General features: G+C 39.0%; 1 protein-coding gene and 1 long non-coding RNA gene across 4 annotated transcripts; both read left to right on the top strand.

Annotated features, from left to right (window-relative positions):
• Positions 1-1,460: 1,460 nt before the first annotated feature.
• LOC116224458 (perlucin-like protein) lies at positions 1,461-7,301 on the top strand. 3 transcript variants are annotated; one of them, XM_031584335.2, is made up of 6 exons: positions 1,461-1,572; positions 1,790-1,900; positions 2,239-2,283; positions 5,940-6,085; positions 6,183-6,310; positions 6,549-7,301. In XM_031584335.2, the coding sequence occupies exons 1-6, from the start codon at positions 1,515-1,517 to the stop codon at positions 6,709-6,711; spliced, it is 651 nt and encodes a 216-aa protein (XP_031440195.1). In that variant the 5' UTR covers positions 1,461-1,514; the 3' UTR covers positions 6,712-7,301. The 3 variants fall into 3 exon arrangements, with proteins under 3 accessions (XP_031440195.1, XP_031440196.1, XP_031440197.1); XM_031584336.2 differs by having other exon boundaries at positions 6,558-7,301; XM_031584337.2 differs by lacking the exon at positions 2,239-2,283.
• Positions 7,302-13,168: 5,867 nt separating this feature from the next.
• LOC116224411 lies at positions 13,169-15,546 on the top strand. The gene is made up of 4 exons (XR_004165567.1): positions 13,169-13,321; positions 14,282-14,475; positions 14,559-14,603; positions 15,417-15,546. It is a non-coding gene; the product is annotated as an uncharacterized LOC116224411 (long non-coding RNA).
• The last annotated feature ends 1,048 nt before the right edge of the window (positions 15,547-16,594 follow it).

Consider the following 16,594-nt stretch of genomic DNA (forward strand, 5'->3'; position numbering starts at 1 on the left):
TAACTTTTCCATACACTGTATTATGTAGACCCACACATGGCTTTCAGCAGCATAGAAATGGAGAGTAAGAATGCGGAAAACCCATAGACCTCAACTATCCTACCTGGTGAGCTGGTTATATACGAGCAGCACGTGGCAAGAGCAGGACCGGAGCTACGGTGGCTACTGGGAGACAGGACCGTAATTCTGCCGTTTACACATAGTTACTGTTGCCGAATTAACAGCAAATTATCATGGTGTGCGACATGGTCACAGCTACCTGTCAACTGACTGTGGGAACAAAGCCAGTGCACAAATGCAGGTGGGCCGTGGTATGTCGTGTCATCGATATGTCCAGGTTTTTGTCAGACACAGGTGGCAACCCTACTTGTGGCACACCTGTGGCATACAATATGAAGCAAAAGGCACAACTGAAACAAATAACAGCACCAAAACATGCTGCTAAGTGAACAAAACTTTGTAAAAAGACGATGTCCTATTGATACATCCATCAGCTCCAAAAAAACGATGTTCGTAATTCGAATCGTAGTGTCTTTTCAGCCTGGTGTCACCCTCGCACATCGTCTCAAAACTCACTTAAAAATGTCTGGGTTTACTCTTACTGAGTCGGCTGACTCGTCGTGACCACGCAGGCCCAGTTCAAATCAATTGTCAAATTTATTGAAATAACGATAAGTTCTAAATCAAACAAATAACATCAGTTCAAAAATAGAGAAAATCAATAACAAATAACATCAGTTCAGAAATAGAGAAAATAAAAGTGCAATGGTGTCAATCCTTGCCTCAAATGGGCTGAGTTCCAAAAATATATAGAAATAGGGCCTACAATGCAATTGTGTTATCAATGGTAGACCAAGCTTTATACCTTTGGATAAAAGCGTCGGCTAAATGACTAAATGTAATGTAAAATTGCCACATTTATTTCTATTTTCTTTTAAGTTGATGGTGGATCAGCTGTCTTTTTCGCTACTGGTACTGAATCGCCAACCTTTGTATTTCGTGTCACAAATGTATCCATAATGTCAACATTAGCCTATCGCCCACTACACTTTCATGCTCCGGGAAAGTTATTTTTCATTGTCCCGCTGCAATTAATACGCCGACGTCAATGAACATTTTCGCACTATGGTTCCAGGTCACATTTTCATCCCAGTCGCCCATCTAATCGTAATAGTGTTGTATAATGGTGAGGAATGGGCTAATTAATACAATATTTCTTTGTTTGAGTGTGGTTGTTTAGTGCGATGGGGGTGTATGATCGTTATTGTCTATAAAGGAAGGCATTGTAACGGGAAAATCTCCCGTTCATTGCGTCCATTCGCGCCCCACCCCACATTTTGAGAAACGCGGGACTAAACCAAGTTGTCTTCTAATTTAAATAAATCACACCTCTTTTGTGTGTCCGCCTTCATTCCGAAGTTAGTTAAAGGAAGTAGTCAAAAACAGAACAGTCAGTTCTTACATGGTCAGCCAGTGTTACAGTCAAATTATTTGTTGGCTCGACAATAGTAAAGATGATGGATGATGAGATTTATCAAAATATGGACGAACTGACCGGACCAGACGTCAGTGGTAAATATTTTTTTCATTCATCATCAAAACAACAGCCTGCATACATACTATCCTAATATATCTTAGACTAAGATGTATTTTATCTGTGAAAAACCTGAACCTTTGAACATGAACCTTTGTCATGTTTGTGTCGGAGTAATGTAGTCCAATGGATGTATACTCAAGATTCAATTTCACAATGAAAAAAGAATGAGAGCCTTTTTGTATAAACTGACAGGTCCGAAGTTGAGGTCACAGGTTATGACCCCTCGATGGAATCGTACCAAGTTCATGCTGGTCGCTATGTCTGTTGTACAACTGTGTGGAATCATTGTCCTGGGTGTACTCTGTGAGTATTGGTCACCATTTGAGTTAACACTTAGCTTTAGTATTTTGAAATGTCTATAACTTAAATGATGTCCTGTGTGCTGTGACATGATATAAAAAATACACCACAAATGCATTTTGTGCACTGACACATTACCTATTATGAGGCTCTGCTAGTTAAATGCATCTTCATCGACATTAGCACCCAAAGGACAAGAGGAAATAATGTCAGTCTCAATTGATGAACAAAAGAATGCAGTGTTATCTGGGGCTTTTGTGGTGTTCAGCTCAAATCATTTTAGGTACAGAAAGTAAGTGATGGTTCACAGATATTTTAGTAACATCTCTCTGTGTCTTCAGATGCCTACAAAGACAACAATCCACAACAGTCAACTTGCGTCAAAGGTCAGAAAACTAAAACCGCTGCATACATTATTCATCTGGAAAATTATTTTAGCTAAATTGATCAATAAATAGTCGCCTCAACACAAGATATAATTTTAGGGAAGCTGTATGAGGCTGAGTGTACAAGATGTGAAAAACAGATAGAGGGGTGCGAGAAAGATTCGATATGAATCTGTGCTAGCTGTGGTAGGTGTGCACCTTCGACATTGGCAGCAGACCCAACGGAAATGAAAAGAGGAAGTGATGTCTCGCGGCGACAGTGGCGCAGGAGGTAGAGAAGTCGTTTAGTAATCAGAAGGTTGCTAGTTCCATTCCCTGTCGTAAGCGTCCTTGAGCAAGGCACTGAACCCCTAATTGCTCCTGATGTGCAGTGTGCCATCAATGTAAATGTAAAATGTGTATACATTGTAAGTCGCACATATGTAAGTCGCTTTGGATAAAAGCGTCTGCTAAATGACTAAATGTAAATGTCTCAATTGATCGAAAAAACAAGATAACGATGTGCTGCTGCTTTCTTAGGTTTCGACGGTGGTAAACACAATTGACCGTTCGCAAAACTCCTCCCTAGAACTAGGACTCCGTCAAACTTTGAGGTCTGAGCAACATGGTGAAATGGTGTGCCTATGTGACTTGTAGATCTGACACAAGGTACCCTGAGAGATTAGAGGGAGACGCAGGAGAAAAGGTGGATTAAACCGTGTGGGAGACCCCACTCCCAAGTTAATATATCGAAGATCAACAAACACACATATATCTGCTCCAAGGTAAATTAAGCTGCTCGCAGCGAACTAACCGAGCTATCAGGGAACATCTGAATGTGCCAATCACTGACCATCACTGCCCAAGTCAGAATTATCTATCTGCCAAAAAATATCACATTCCCTTTATCGGCAGAATGGCGAATTATGCCCACATAATGTTATAAAATACCTAGGAGTCACACTCACATTACAACAGAACAGAACCCTGGGTTCCCAGCTATTGTTGGTGAGTGGGCTGGACTTCCTGCCTACCACTACATTTAGGAATTTTAGCAATAGAATCATATATGGTAAGTATATAGCCACTAAGTAATAACACACTAGTAAGTAGAATGTGAACAAAGCAAATAGCGCGTTGCCTCCACTGAAGAAATGCTATACCAGTGTACCTGGCAGGAAATATGGAAATCGTCAGATATAGTTACGATGGAAGAAGTAAATGTAAAGAGTAGCTCCTATTACCAGTACTTTTAGTTAAACAATAGTGATTTAATGGCACACTCTGATAGAATTTAACAAATAGGCGACATTTATTTTCCCTTTAATCTACAAATTAAATAAAGAAATATTGTGTTTGTAGCTGTGTGTAAAATGTATTTATATAAGTTATAAAATGTGACATGTACGTCAATTGTCTAAATACGAAAACCAGCAATATGAAATTAGAAGTTTCACCTCAATTGTGTCACTTTAGCACACATTTACGTGATGAACTGAAAAGTATCAAGAGAACTCTTGCAACCCGCTGCTCCAGTGTCTATAGTGAACATACAACTCTGCTAATCCTCTCTGTAGCAGGCAGAAGACTTCCGATTCCTGCCTCCTAAAATCCAACTAGCTTGAATAAAATAAAAAATACTTCTCACACAGGATTGGGTACAACAAAACTAATTCCAGCAGGAAACAAGGGTAAAAAAAGGCATCATGGTAATTGTAGTTACTTCAAGCAGACATTAATTTCAACCATATAGCATTATCAATAAAAGAAAGGCATTAACAAAATGAATAATTTTCTTAAAGGGCCTTACATGGGTTAATTAATGCTCTCTCAGCTATCCCCGAAGTTAACATATATCCTGGCATGCTTCTAAAAAAGAACAAAATGTTTTTTTTAAAAGGTTAAATCTTTGAAAGACTTGGGAAGGGGTAGTTCCATTGTACAACTTTAATTAAATGCTCAGTAAGCAGTAAACAAATGTCATCTATGATGTAAACACACAATAATGACATTTCTAGTTCTTCTATTCACATATTGTAGTCTAATTACACTAAGGCAGAAGAAGAAATGCAGCGCACCCGCACCATAAAAGCTCTCTTTTATTTTCTTAGCCGCTATACAAAATGCAGAAAGATTCCATTCAGCATCGTCCAGGTGTTCAAATTAATCAACATAAACATAGCTTGTAACCTCCATATCTTGTGCGTTCCCAATCCATGTAGGCTACTGATCATTGCTGCTCTTGCTGTTTACGCATCAGTGGTGTCCCGTCTTTGGGATATCCCCTTTTGTTAGTATATATAGCCTACATGTCCGCTCTCTCCCGTTGATCCAATGCTTAACCTAACAGTCTTTCACTCACCTGTCTGGTTCTGCTGGGTTTCTGGATGCACCAACTGCACTAGATAGCCTATAATAATAATTAAAAAAGCCATTTAAAAGATAAAAATTCAATCCAAGTAACGTCGAATACCATAGTCTTGCATACCTGAGATTAACCTATACTTGATATGCTGTTGCATAGCTTAAAAGATTAAGATCATTCTTTCACATTACCATGCAATACGTCGCCTGTGCTATTGGGGAAAGTAGTACAAATAACCTACTATGAAAACCCAGGTTTACATCGGAGAACTTTTATTTCCATAGGAAATAGAACTGACCTCTTCTGTCCCCACAAGTCACACTTCAGCAAGTAATGTCTGCTGAAACATTTAACATTTCAGCAAAAATGTAAGATCTACATTTTTCGTTCTAATACCTCCAAAGTTGCACATGTATTCCATAAAACGAATTTAGATTATTAAATTGATTACGTAGCCTATCATATTTGGACAATTTACATTCTAATCTAAAATAAATTATCCAGAATGTATGCCTACGGGAGATGGGCCTATCGATCTCAATAAAAATTATGATTGTCATAGAATAAGTGAGCAAAACGCTTTATTTTTGTACCAGATCAAAATCACGTAGGCTACCCTGAATAACAATATAACGGTCAGTCCGAAGGGATGTGGTAGGGCGTTTTAAAACAGATGTGACGGGCTAAAATTATGTTTCAAGGAGGAGTTCTACGGTTTATTTCTTTGAAACTGTCCGGAACCCACTGCGATATTGCCATCATTTCACACTGTAATCTCGTCTGACACATTCAGATTAAAGGGGTTGCCTTACAATGCTATTGGTCGACTTTAACCAAACCTTTGACTAATTAAGTTCAGCCAGGCTCAGTACCTTTGATCGCCCCTTTACCGCTTGCTCATGCACTGTTTCCGCCAACAGTTTTTGTCGCCGACCGATTTCACCATAGACACATACATATATACAAGGGCGTCAGCAGCATTTTGAGAGTGGGGGTTATATTGTGGCGACGCCCATGCATATATACGTATATATGTCTATGGTTTTCACCGCCAAACTAAGGCCCAAAGTGTGCAAGATGCAAAAAACAAATATAAGTTTGCGAGTTAGTTTGAATAAGCATTTATAAACATAATCAGGTGATAGCCGCCAAAGACAGGTTGCCTGCAAGACAATGTCTTTTTTCTACGACAGATGCCTGAGTGAGATATGGTTGACTGGTGCTTCAGGGAATTTATGGCACAAAATAATGTTTTACAAGGCATAACTGGAAATTGGTTCATTTGACACTGCATGGCCTTTTACCTCTGCAGCGCCCAGACCTTGTGATTCCGGATGGATCCCACATAAATGTAAATTCTACCTGTTGTCTGATGAGCTCCTGCAATGGGAAGAGAGCAGGCAGAAATGTATTTCTGCAGGAGGAGACTTGGTGACTATTGACAGCGAGGAGGAACAGGTTAGGGACATTTTATAATTTGACAATCAGATTCACCCAAAGACTTTTATGACCCCAATGTATTAAACTAAACAGATGCTGAATTTATCTTTTCCAGTCGTTCTTGGTGAACCATATCGACAGAACTACCCTCAAGGAAATTCCCTTTTGGATTGGGCTGACCGACAGACAGAAAGAGGGTCAATGGCTGTGGTTAGATGGCAAGTCTCTTCAGGACAACTTGACGTAAGAATTACTTCACTCACGTGTGGAATGGAGTTTGATAAAAATCCCCCCAAAATAGTCTCCTCCAAACAAAGGTTTTCTCTGCAAGACTATCAAGAACAGTTACTTTGACATGCATTGTCTAGAATTTCAAGAACTTTCTAGTTAGTTTTTGGATCAGGACCGTATCTATGGCAGGAAAATGTAACCAGATCTGATCATTTCAGATATAGCAACAAACACACCTTACTCATGATAGGTCTTATAGGTTCTGGGACAAGGATCAACCTGACAATGGACCAGATGGGGAACGTCCAGAAGGACAGGACTGTGCTTGGTTTCGAAGTGTTACACATATCAATAACTGGATGGATGGATATTGTGTACGTCTTCATGGAAGAATATGTGCAGTTTCTATGTAACTAGTAAGCTATTTAAAAGGAATGCAGTACCTTGCAAACACCAACAACAGCACAGTTAAAATTGATGACAGCTTGCTAGCATGCTAACTGATGCCTTTTGGTGATATAGTTGGCAATATCGTGCTGTGGTGGTTTTCCACTGGGACTTGGACCACAAAACTACATAGAAATAGACTTTATTTGTGTTGATCTGTCCTTCACATGACCATACACCATCAAAATTAATTTGAAGAAGATAGCAAGTAGTTGTCTGTAAAATCATACATGGGTAAACCTCTTGAGGAACAACCTGTGGTTAGAATAACAAAATTCAACTTTGAGGGATCATCAGTCATTTTGCAAGCTTGCACATCAACAAGAAAACTGTAAAGAATCTTTACACAAAATGGTGGCCGTAAACCTTAAACTGCGCAACCACTAAACCAGATAACATCACACGTCATAATATGCTGACGTAGGAAGAAATGGGAACCCAACATAATAGTGGCAAGTTTCTAAAGGGACGCTGAGTTAATACCATAATAACTCTGATACTTCATTAGAACCACAGACTCCTTATGTTGACCTTCAATAAAGGCTTAATTACTCAATGAATATTCTTGAAGAAACTTTATTTTATAATTAGTTGAAGAAATTATCCACAACAGTGCTTGTGGTGCCGTGGATGCTAAAAGTACCTCCATGTATTTAAGTTGCACTTCAGTGACTCCATTTCTCATCGGCAGCGCTAAAGGCAGAGAACAGCAGGATGTTTCGGTACATGTATTCCAGAGTTTAGAAGGTGGTTGCTTTGTATGCAATATCAGTGAAATGATATGTGTATGTTGCATCTCCTAGATTTTAAATAATTTATTAGGAATAAAGGCTTTTTTTTCATGATCTCTGGTGTCGGTCTCATTTTTAAAGTTGCATTCCAGGAGCCGGTATCGTAACAACATTCTACTTCTTTGCTGAAATTGGACAGACTAAAGTTCAATCAATGTATCCAAATGAATACAATTTTGCAGTCATCATTACAACGTTCAAATGGGTTGCACATGTTCAGCAACTCAATACTGCCCCCTTCTGGACTTGTAGCATTTCATAACCCTGAGGTAGTGAAAACTTCACAGCCTGAAAACCAACAGAGCATCCAAAATGGAAGAAAGCCAAAAAAAAATAAAAGATGAAGTATTAAAAGTCCGTAACAAAGGTCCACTTGAGGACGTTCCTGATTCTATTTATATAGTTTTATTTACGGTACCAGACAGACCCTTCAAAGAAGGGCAATACACAAGTTATCAAAAGACAGGCCCGGGGTGGGTAATCGGGAGAATTGGGAGAGTTCCCGGTGGGCCGCTTCACTTCTGGGCCGGTCGAGAATTTAATTTTTTGACATTTGTCACGTTAGTCCATCTTCTCTTAAAGTAGGCTACACACGTTCCGCATTCTGACACCGCAGCCTCTGCATGGGTTGTACCATGCTAGGGAGTTCTCCCCTCCCAAATAGAGTTGGTTGGGTCCATAGCCCGTCTTTTCCAAAAAGTTTTCTCAGATAGGCTACCGCTGGGCCTGCCCTACCGCAACGATACGCATCAAGGAGGATGGATGGGAGGAAGAGGCCAGGAGGGGCTGAAAAAGCCAGGTTAAAAAAAAGAAAGGCATTGGTGGAGGATGCTGCCAAATGTGCCAAGCTTACCGATTTATTTTCAAGAGGACAAACACAAGTGGCAACTGGTAAAGAGAGACATAGGCCTAATGATTAGCAACGTAACTATTCGGCTAACGTTGTAGCGTTGGTTAATATCGTTGTAGCGTTGTCAACCTATTCGCAAGCAAAATATTAAATTGAATTAAAATATTAGCCTTTTTATATTACCCAAAAACTGTGCCCGTTGTGTCCATTTAATACTCTCACAGTACAACCTCCTCCTTACAGATGCTTATCATGTCATTGGGTTAGCATATACGTTTCTGTTATGTTTCTGACAACTTGGAGGCTTTCATGTTAATTTGCATAGAGAAGGAAATCCTCATGTCTATAAGCAACGACACAGTTATAGATAAAGTGGCTGAAACCAGTGCAGTGCTTAGGCGGTTACTGATGCTGTAGATGCTGTTGGTGCTATTCGCAATGTAACTATACTGTACTGTGAGTTGAACTGTAAACATTAGTTCAATATGCCTCTTTGTTGAAGAGTGGGATACGTTTCAAATGCTTTATTTATTTATTTCTGCTTTTGTTAATTTATCAACCTATCCTTGTGGAATAGTGGAAATTTGACTGGCTAATATAACGCATTCTTCGTGACGTTTGGCTACGCAACAGTTGCTAAGGCACAAAGTGTTGTCAATTGACCGATCGCGAAACTCCTCCCTAGAACGGCCCTCGTCCAATCATACCTTAGCAACCGCTACTAAGAGAAGAAGGTCCGACAACTTTGAGGTCTGAGCAGCATGGTGAAGCAGTGTGCTTACGGGACTTTTAGATCTGACATAGAGATTAGAGGGATGTGTGTTTTTTTTCCGCATTTCCAAAGCCCAAAACACAAGAGGAAAGGTGCCGGCGGTGGATTAAACAGTGTGGGAGACCCCACTCCCACCTCAATATATCGAAAAACACACATATGTCTGCTCCAAAGTAAATGAAGCTGCTTGCAGCTAGCTATGATATCTATCTAGCGAACTACGCTATCGCTAGGTATGATAACTAACTGTCTAGTTGAGAGAACATCCCCAAACAGTTATGGTTCATGACAACTTGTATTATTACCACTACAAGTACATAACTAGTCTCTCCAACTAAAGTGTTAATGTTAAAATCAAAATGTTACCGTCAAAATGTTAATGTTACCGTCTGTAAAATTGCACTCTGAGCTATCCTAGCTAGCGATAGCAAACGCCAGCATTGAACAGAACTTTTAACGAACACTTTGTATTTATGCTTGATACAACATTGAACAGAACTTTTAACGAACACTTTGTATTTATGCTGCTGGCGTTTGCTATCTCTGGCCAGGATAGCTCAGCGTGCAATTTACAGACGTAACATCAACATCGCTAGCTAGGATAGCTCAGCGTGCAATTTTACAGACGGTAACATCAACATCGCTAGCTAGGATAGCTCAGTGTGCAATTTTACAGACGGTAACATTAACATTTTGATTTTAACATTAACACTTTAGTTGGAGAGACTAGCTCGAGCTTAACATACTGTATCAATGTTGAACAAAAGGCCATTATGAAGTTTGTGGCATTTTGTGAATGGGCAACCTACTCCTGAGTATCCCAAGGTATGCATAAGGCACAACCTGAGAGCAATAACCTGGTGATCTGATACAAAGCCATAGCATTACATCAGGATCATCATTTTACAAGGAAGTTATCACTACAGTGACTGTGAAATACTTTCAGCAACATGCACACACATCCCTTGAACAATAACGTCACTAGCAGCTATCTTGATCCACACTGGTACGTTACTGTACTGTTCTCTAGATTGTCACCATCCTAGCTAGCTAGATCGATAGATACCTCCAGTACCAGAGTGTCTCGCCAGAGACGGAATAAATAATAAGAATAAATAATCGTTGTAGGTTATTAGCTAGCTTGAAATATTATATACATATCTTACCCAGTGGTGAAATAACATGACTAGTCTACAAGGTTTGTGCTGGTTGCATTTAATGAAGAGGTCGTAGGGTTTCTCATTTTTTTTTATTGAGACCTGTATACTTTTCCTTCGATTATTGTTGTGTCCACTTCGTTGTTGATCTTAATATTTTGGATATACTTCCACTGCATACTGCAGTCCCTTTTGCCTTGATCTGGAGGATATCGTGGAGGTATTACTCCAAAAATCATCACTCACACTGACAGCTATAGCGCTTGTCCCCGTACTCGCCATGGCTTTTAGCTTGACAGTTCCGGGAATTGTGTCGGACGTAGCAACAGTAACTAAGGGGGCGGGGCCCTGGCGATCGGTCAATTTTGACGTTTTATTCGTTTGACGTTGCATTCTTTTGTGGTTGCATTCCTTTGACGTGTCTGCATTACCACGTTTCACGGCCATGAATTTGTTTTTAATGTTTTGTTCGACAATGTTGGAACTTGTGTCTTTTCTTTGGAGCTTTCGATAGATGTCTTTTCATAAAGAAGTTTTTTCAATGTTTTTTTTTTCCAGTAGGATTTTTGTCTGGCCTATGTTGTAATAACCCTTGTAGAGGATCATTTTGGGAAGACGCAAATAGGACCCTTTAAATTCGCTGCATAGCCAACGTCAGGCAATGTTTCTCCCCAAACCTCCAAAGAGATGATGCTGCTCAGGGTACTGAGCCCCTGACTAAGGTCAGTCACTTTAAAGGGGGTGAATACTTATGCAATCAGTTCTTTTACATTACATATTTTTATTTAATTGACATTACTGTGTAGAAATCTGTTTTCACTTTGACATTAAAGAGGGCTTTTTTGTATTTTTTTTGTCAAAAATGATTGATTTATAAAAGCAATAAAAGGGTAAAACATCCAAGGGGTTGAATACTTATGCAAGGCACTGTATGTTGAAGTGTAACTGTTGTTGTCTCTGGTAGTGGCATGTGCTCTAATTGTTCATGAGTATGGAGGGGGTGGGTCGGTCAGGGACACCAGACACCACTGTTGAGTCTTCTGGTGGTGTCGCGGACCTAATTCAACTAAATATTGATGAAGGAACTTGTAGAACTTGTATATTGGGATTGTATTTTATTTTATTGTATCTTTTTAAAAATTTTTTTTTTATTTATTGTCAATGTTATGTTTGATATACGTTAATGCCTTTTTTAGGTTGTATAGCCTTTTTCACTCTGGCAGGGGGACTGCCAATGGAAACTAGCCTTTTGGCTATAATTGGGTGCATTTACATTTTAATGTTCATGAATGTACACTGTCCCTCTTGATCAAATAAACAAATTGATTGATTGATTGATTGATTTATTGATTGATTGATTGATTGATAGGAGGGGTGCCTGTTCGAAAACTCAGGCAGCTTTGTTGTTGTATCATGCTGCTCAGGTTTTATGGGTGGGCAGCCATGTTGTTGTGTTTTTCAGAACAGAATTGAAATTTTTAAAACAATTTGTTCAACCTCCACATCATCTAGTCTCTTGTGCACATGATAACTAGTCTCTTCTGCACATGATAACTAGTCTCTTCTGCACATGATAACTAGTCTCTTTTGCACTTGATAACTAGTCTCTTGTGCACTTGATAACTAGTCTCTTGTGCACATGATAACTAGTCTCTTCTGCACATAATAACTAGTCTCTTCTGCACATGATAACTAGTCTCTTGTGCACATGATAACTAGTCTCTTGTGCACATGATAACTAGTCTCTTGTGCGCATGATAATTACTCTCTTGTTAAACAGCAGTTTATCAGTCTTTTGAACACATTGCAAATGCTTTGGTTCAGTCATGCAAATGAGTCTCACTGGCTGCAGTTACCTTATCAGTTCCATTATCAATGTGTTATGTTGTGGAAATGCATCTTTATTTTGAGATACTACATGTGAATGAATTAGAGAGCTTTGTGTCTGTTCACCTCTTAATGCCTCCATGTGCCAGTCCACTGTGTCATTCTGACTGGAGGGGTTTGGTGCAACATGCTTATCTGTTGACCATCTGGTCCCTGACTTCCTCCCTACACTAACACTCACAGCAGTGTACTTTAGTATATATGAATCATATTTCTCATCTTTCCTTCTACAGTCAACAAGATGCCTCAACTCATTGAGAGCCCATCTATATGTTATTCATTTAAACAGCTGATTTGAGATCAGTTCAAACATCCTGGATCCTGGATCCTGTGCTCATGTGGAAATGGAAATGGCCCAGTCTCTGTGAATTCACATCAGAGTTATTGTAGTTTTTATTTTTATTTGGACTTTCAGTTTGTATTTTTATATAAGTTTAGTTTTAGTTTTTAGTGCATACGTGTTTTTACTTTGAGGAATTGTTTAGTTTGTATTTAGTTGTAGTGTTATTGTGAAGAAAGCCTTAGCATATAGAAGCTGAAAAGGTAGGATGAAAGAATGCATGACCATCAATATGATTTATTTCATTCATCCTGGGTCCTTTTTCATTAGGCTAGTGTCTCACAAGAAATCAAACAGAACAGGGACAGCCACAAAGCACATCAAAGGGGGGAAACGAAAACAAAGCTGATTTTACCTGCAATTCTAGTTCGTTTTAGTTTGTGTGGCATTGTTCAATAAAGTATTGTTCAATGTATTTAGTTTTCATGTTTTTTCGTGTTAAATTTTTTTTATTTCAATTAACAGAATTATCTTTTCATTGCAACTTTTAGTTTAGGTCTTAGTTTCCATGAACTATAACAAGCTGACTCACACTGACTTCTTAAAAGAAGTTTGTGCAAGGTTCGATGGTTTCACAGATTGTCTTCTCCGACAACATCTGCTTTTTTGCAACGTCTAACATTTAAAAGCCCAGGCCACAGACGTATAACCTCATGTGGACTAGGACTAGAGGAACATAGACTCTCACTTAAATACTACCACACGAAAGAACATCATGTTCACCTCTGCATATGCAGCTCTCCTGGTTTCCGCTTCGTTGCTACTAGTGCAAGGGGATGGTAAGTAAGAATTGGAATTATGTGAGTAGAAGATTTGTAGAGAAGGAACTGGGTTTTGTAGAAAGTGACGGTAAAATATTTCAGTTATATGTCTGCAGCAGATAGGCCATCCAGGTAGATGAATGAGAGCTACACAATGAGGTATTGATCTACTTTTTTGATCTACTTTTGTATTAAAGTCAAAATGAAAATAGAAAAAAGATCCCTTGAGTAGAACAAAACAATCTAAATGTATATACGATGAATTAGGGATGGGCGATATGGATCACAAATCATATCTATATGTATATCTATATGTAGGACATGTCTTGTCTTATCTGTTGTTGTGCGTGTGCACTTTATATGTTTCACCGTGGGAGAGTGGGAAACGTTTTTTCGATTCCTTTGTATGTCTTAACATGCAAAGTAATTGACAATAAAGCTACTTTGACTTTGACTTTGACTTTGATATCCCAGTTTTTTTACCTGACTATTTACCGTGGTTTATACATTGATAGATATACTGTAATTACCTGACTATTTACCGTGGTTTTATACATTGATTTTGCTAAATGTCTGCAGCCCTGTGGTAAATAGGTGCAATTGTCATACACAGGACAACTTTTCCCCGCCTGGTAGTTAGAAACGTGCACAGTAACTCTGCCAGATAAAGCGAGAATATGTCTGTCTCTCTCTCCCTCTTTCACATACGAAAGACGGCATCGGATAGATCACACATTTTCATTCACACTTTCATTCACAGAAAATACATAGACAGGAAAAACTACACAAATACATTTTATAAATGATATTGTCTAATCCTACATCTCGTTTGAAAAATATATTGGTGTTCCTCTTATACCGATATATCCCCCAGCCCAAAGATGAATTCTTTCTTCAGTAAGACTACAGAATCATGTCTCACTATGTTTGGTGGTTCATAAAATATATTTTTATTTTGTTTTTATAAACTTTTCTCAGCGGTCTCAACCGTTTGCCTGGATGAACAGGGTCAAACATACCAGGACCAGGAGAGTTGGCAGCCACACCCATGTATGTCCTGTAAGTGTGATAATGGAAACCCAAATTGTGTTCTGAGCTTTTGTGCCCCCCTGCTCAACTGCCCCCATCCAGGGGTCGTCCCACAAAACCAATGCTGCCCTGTCTGCCCAGAGGTAACTATTGCTCCTTCCTAAACCTAAGGAGTTTTTTTTTTCTTTCTTTAACAGTGGTTACATATCATTTTGTATATTCACAGATGCAATGATATTCAGATGTTCCTCCTCCTGGCCCCCAACAACAGGTACGTTTTCAGTCCCAGTCCTGAGGGGCCTTTTCCAAACTTGCCCCTACACCCTCTCCCTACCCACTTCCACTCCGTTTGTGCGTTCATGTGGAGGGTCCGCCACATTAAGGGTCATCTCAAACCAATTAGCAGGAAGTGGGTTATAAGTCCCTCCATCAACATGCCTGAGTGAGTCTGCATCCATGCAGCCTTCACAAACATCTGCAGCAGTTTTCTTTCAGGTCCACGTAGCACCATAACTCTACCTGTCAGTTTTCTGGCCGCAAGGCCGTATTTGTTAATGAAAGAGTCACTAATAGCACATCAGTGAAACTGATATTAGGACCAAACGTAGTAAAACCCTGAATGTCGAAAAGTAGTAGACCTACATCATACAAACATGTGTTTGCATATTGCAGAGTATGGGGAAAATGAATGAAAATAACACATGAAATGCAGCTCAACACGCACATAATGAAAAGCGAAAAATAAATTCTATGTTTCACAGCGTCCCCTAAACATATTTTATGGTGTTTTTAATATTTATTAGGTTTGTTATTTCAATGAAACCAGTCTGTCAATTCCCTTTTTCTGTTTAAGAGCGTGTAGTCACGCCGTGACGGAGTGAGGAGGGTCCAGTTTGGACAAGGCCCCAAGTGGGTGTCTCTTAGTTTCTACTCTGTAACTCAAATGTCTTCACACAGGAAATGATGAGACCTTTTGCCTTGTCTCTGTCACTGTTTCTTCCTCTTCTTCTCTCTTCTCTTTGCATTTGTTTATCCTTTATCCTCTCTGTCTCTCTTCTCACTCTCTCTCTTCTCTCTCTTGCAGGGTCGAAGGCCATGGCCAGGGCAGTGATCCCACAAGATGGATGGGACAATTATGCGTGCGGCCATCTTGTGTTTCTACATGGATTTATTAAAGCTCCATGAAGCATGTTGAATAAACGAATCAGACCTGACTCCTCATAGCGTCATCCTTCTGGTTACTCCTCATAGCGTCATCCTTCTGGTTACTCCTCATAGCGTCATCCTTCTGGTTACTCCTCATAGCGTCATCCTTCTGGTTACTCCTCACAGCGTCATCCTTCTGGTTACTCTGCACATCTAGTCCTCTGCACATCTATTTTTAATTTTGTATGTGTCTACAATCACCACGGTAATCTATTTAACAACAATAGTGATGTTACAAGTACCCATGTCAATGAATATGACAGCCTGAAGCCTTCTAATTTCAGCAATTCATTTTAAATTCAGCAATGAATTCAGCAATGAATTTAATGCAGAATTAAATGACTTTCTATTCCTACAGTATGCAATGATTCATTCTGATATTTTGATTCTCAACTTTTTTTAAATTTTTTTATTCTTCTGATATTAATAACTACATACACAGAAATATTTCTTACTATAATAAATAAATCGAGTTTATTCTTAATGTCATCAAAAGATATAGAAAAGTTCTAATTGCCTAATTGAATTGTTCTAATTGTTCTAATTGGCAAGTAAACGTATAATAAGCGGGATAATGTACAATCCGACGGTCAGCATCTGACAATAAATCCTTTCAGGTTCGTCCCATCAGGATTTATTTTCCTATACTGACCGGTGGACTATACATTATCCCTCACATGTTCACTGGGTGAAATGAAGGTGTATCTGGAGATATTTTCACTATATTTTTCACTTTTTATGACACTGCAGATAGAGCAGAATTAGTCCATATCCAGAAGTAGATCCAGGGTGTATGAGCCAAAAGTATGAGGAGATCACTAAGTAAGTAAGTAAGTAAGTAAGACTTTATTTATATAGCACATTTCGTACAAGTTGAAGTTCAAAGTGCTTTACATAAAATCAATAAAAGCAAGCAGCAAGAGCAATACATGGAGTAAAATAATGATCAACATCGTATCAGAACCTGATGTTCCGATAGACTTCTTGGATTACTAAAATCATGATAAAAGGTATAAAAGTAATTTACTTCTGCCTGGTCTTTAGCTCAGTCGGAAC

Source organism: Clupea harengus, chromosome 17 (genome assembly GCF_900700415.2).
Source record: "Clupea harengus chromosome 17, Ch_v2.0.2, whole genome shotgun sequence".
NCBI classification, from domain to species: domain Eukaryota; kingdom Metazoa; phylum Chordata; class Actinopteri; order Clupeiformes; family Clupeidae; genus Clupea; species Clupea harengus.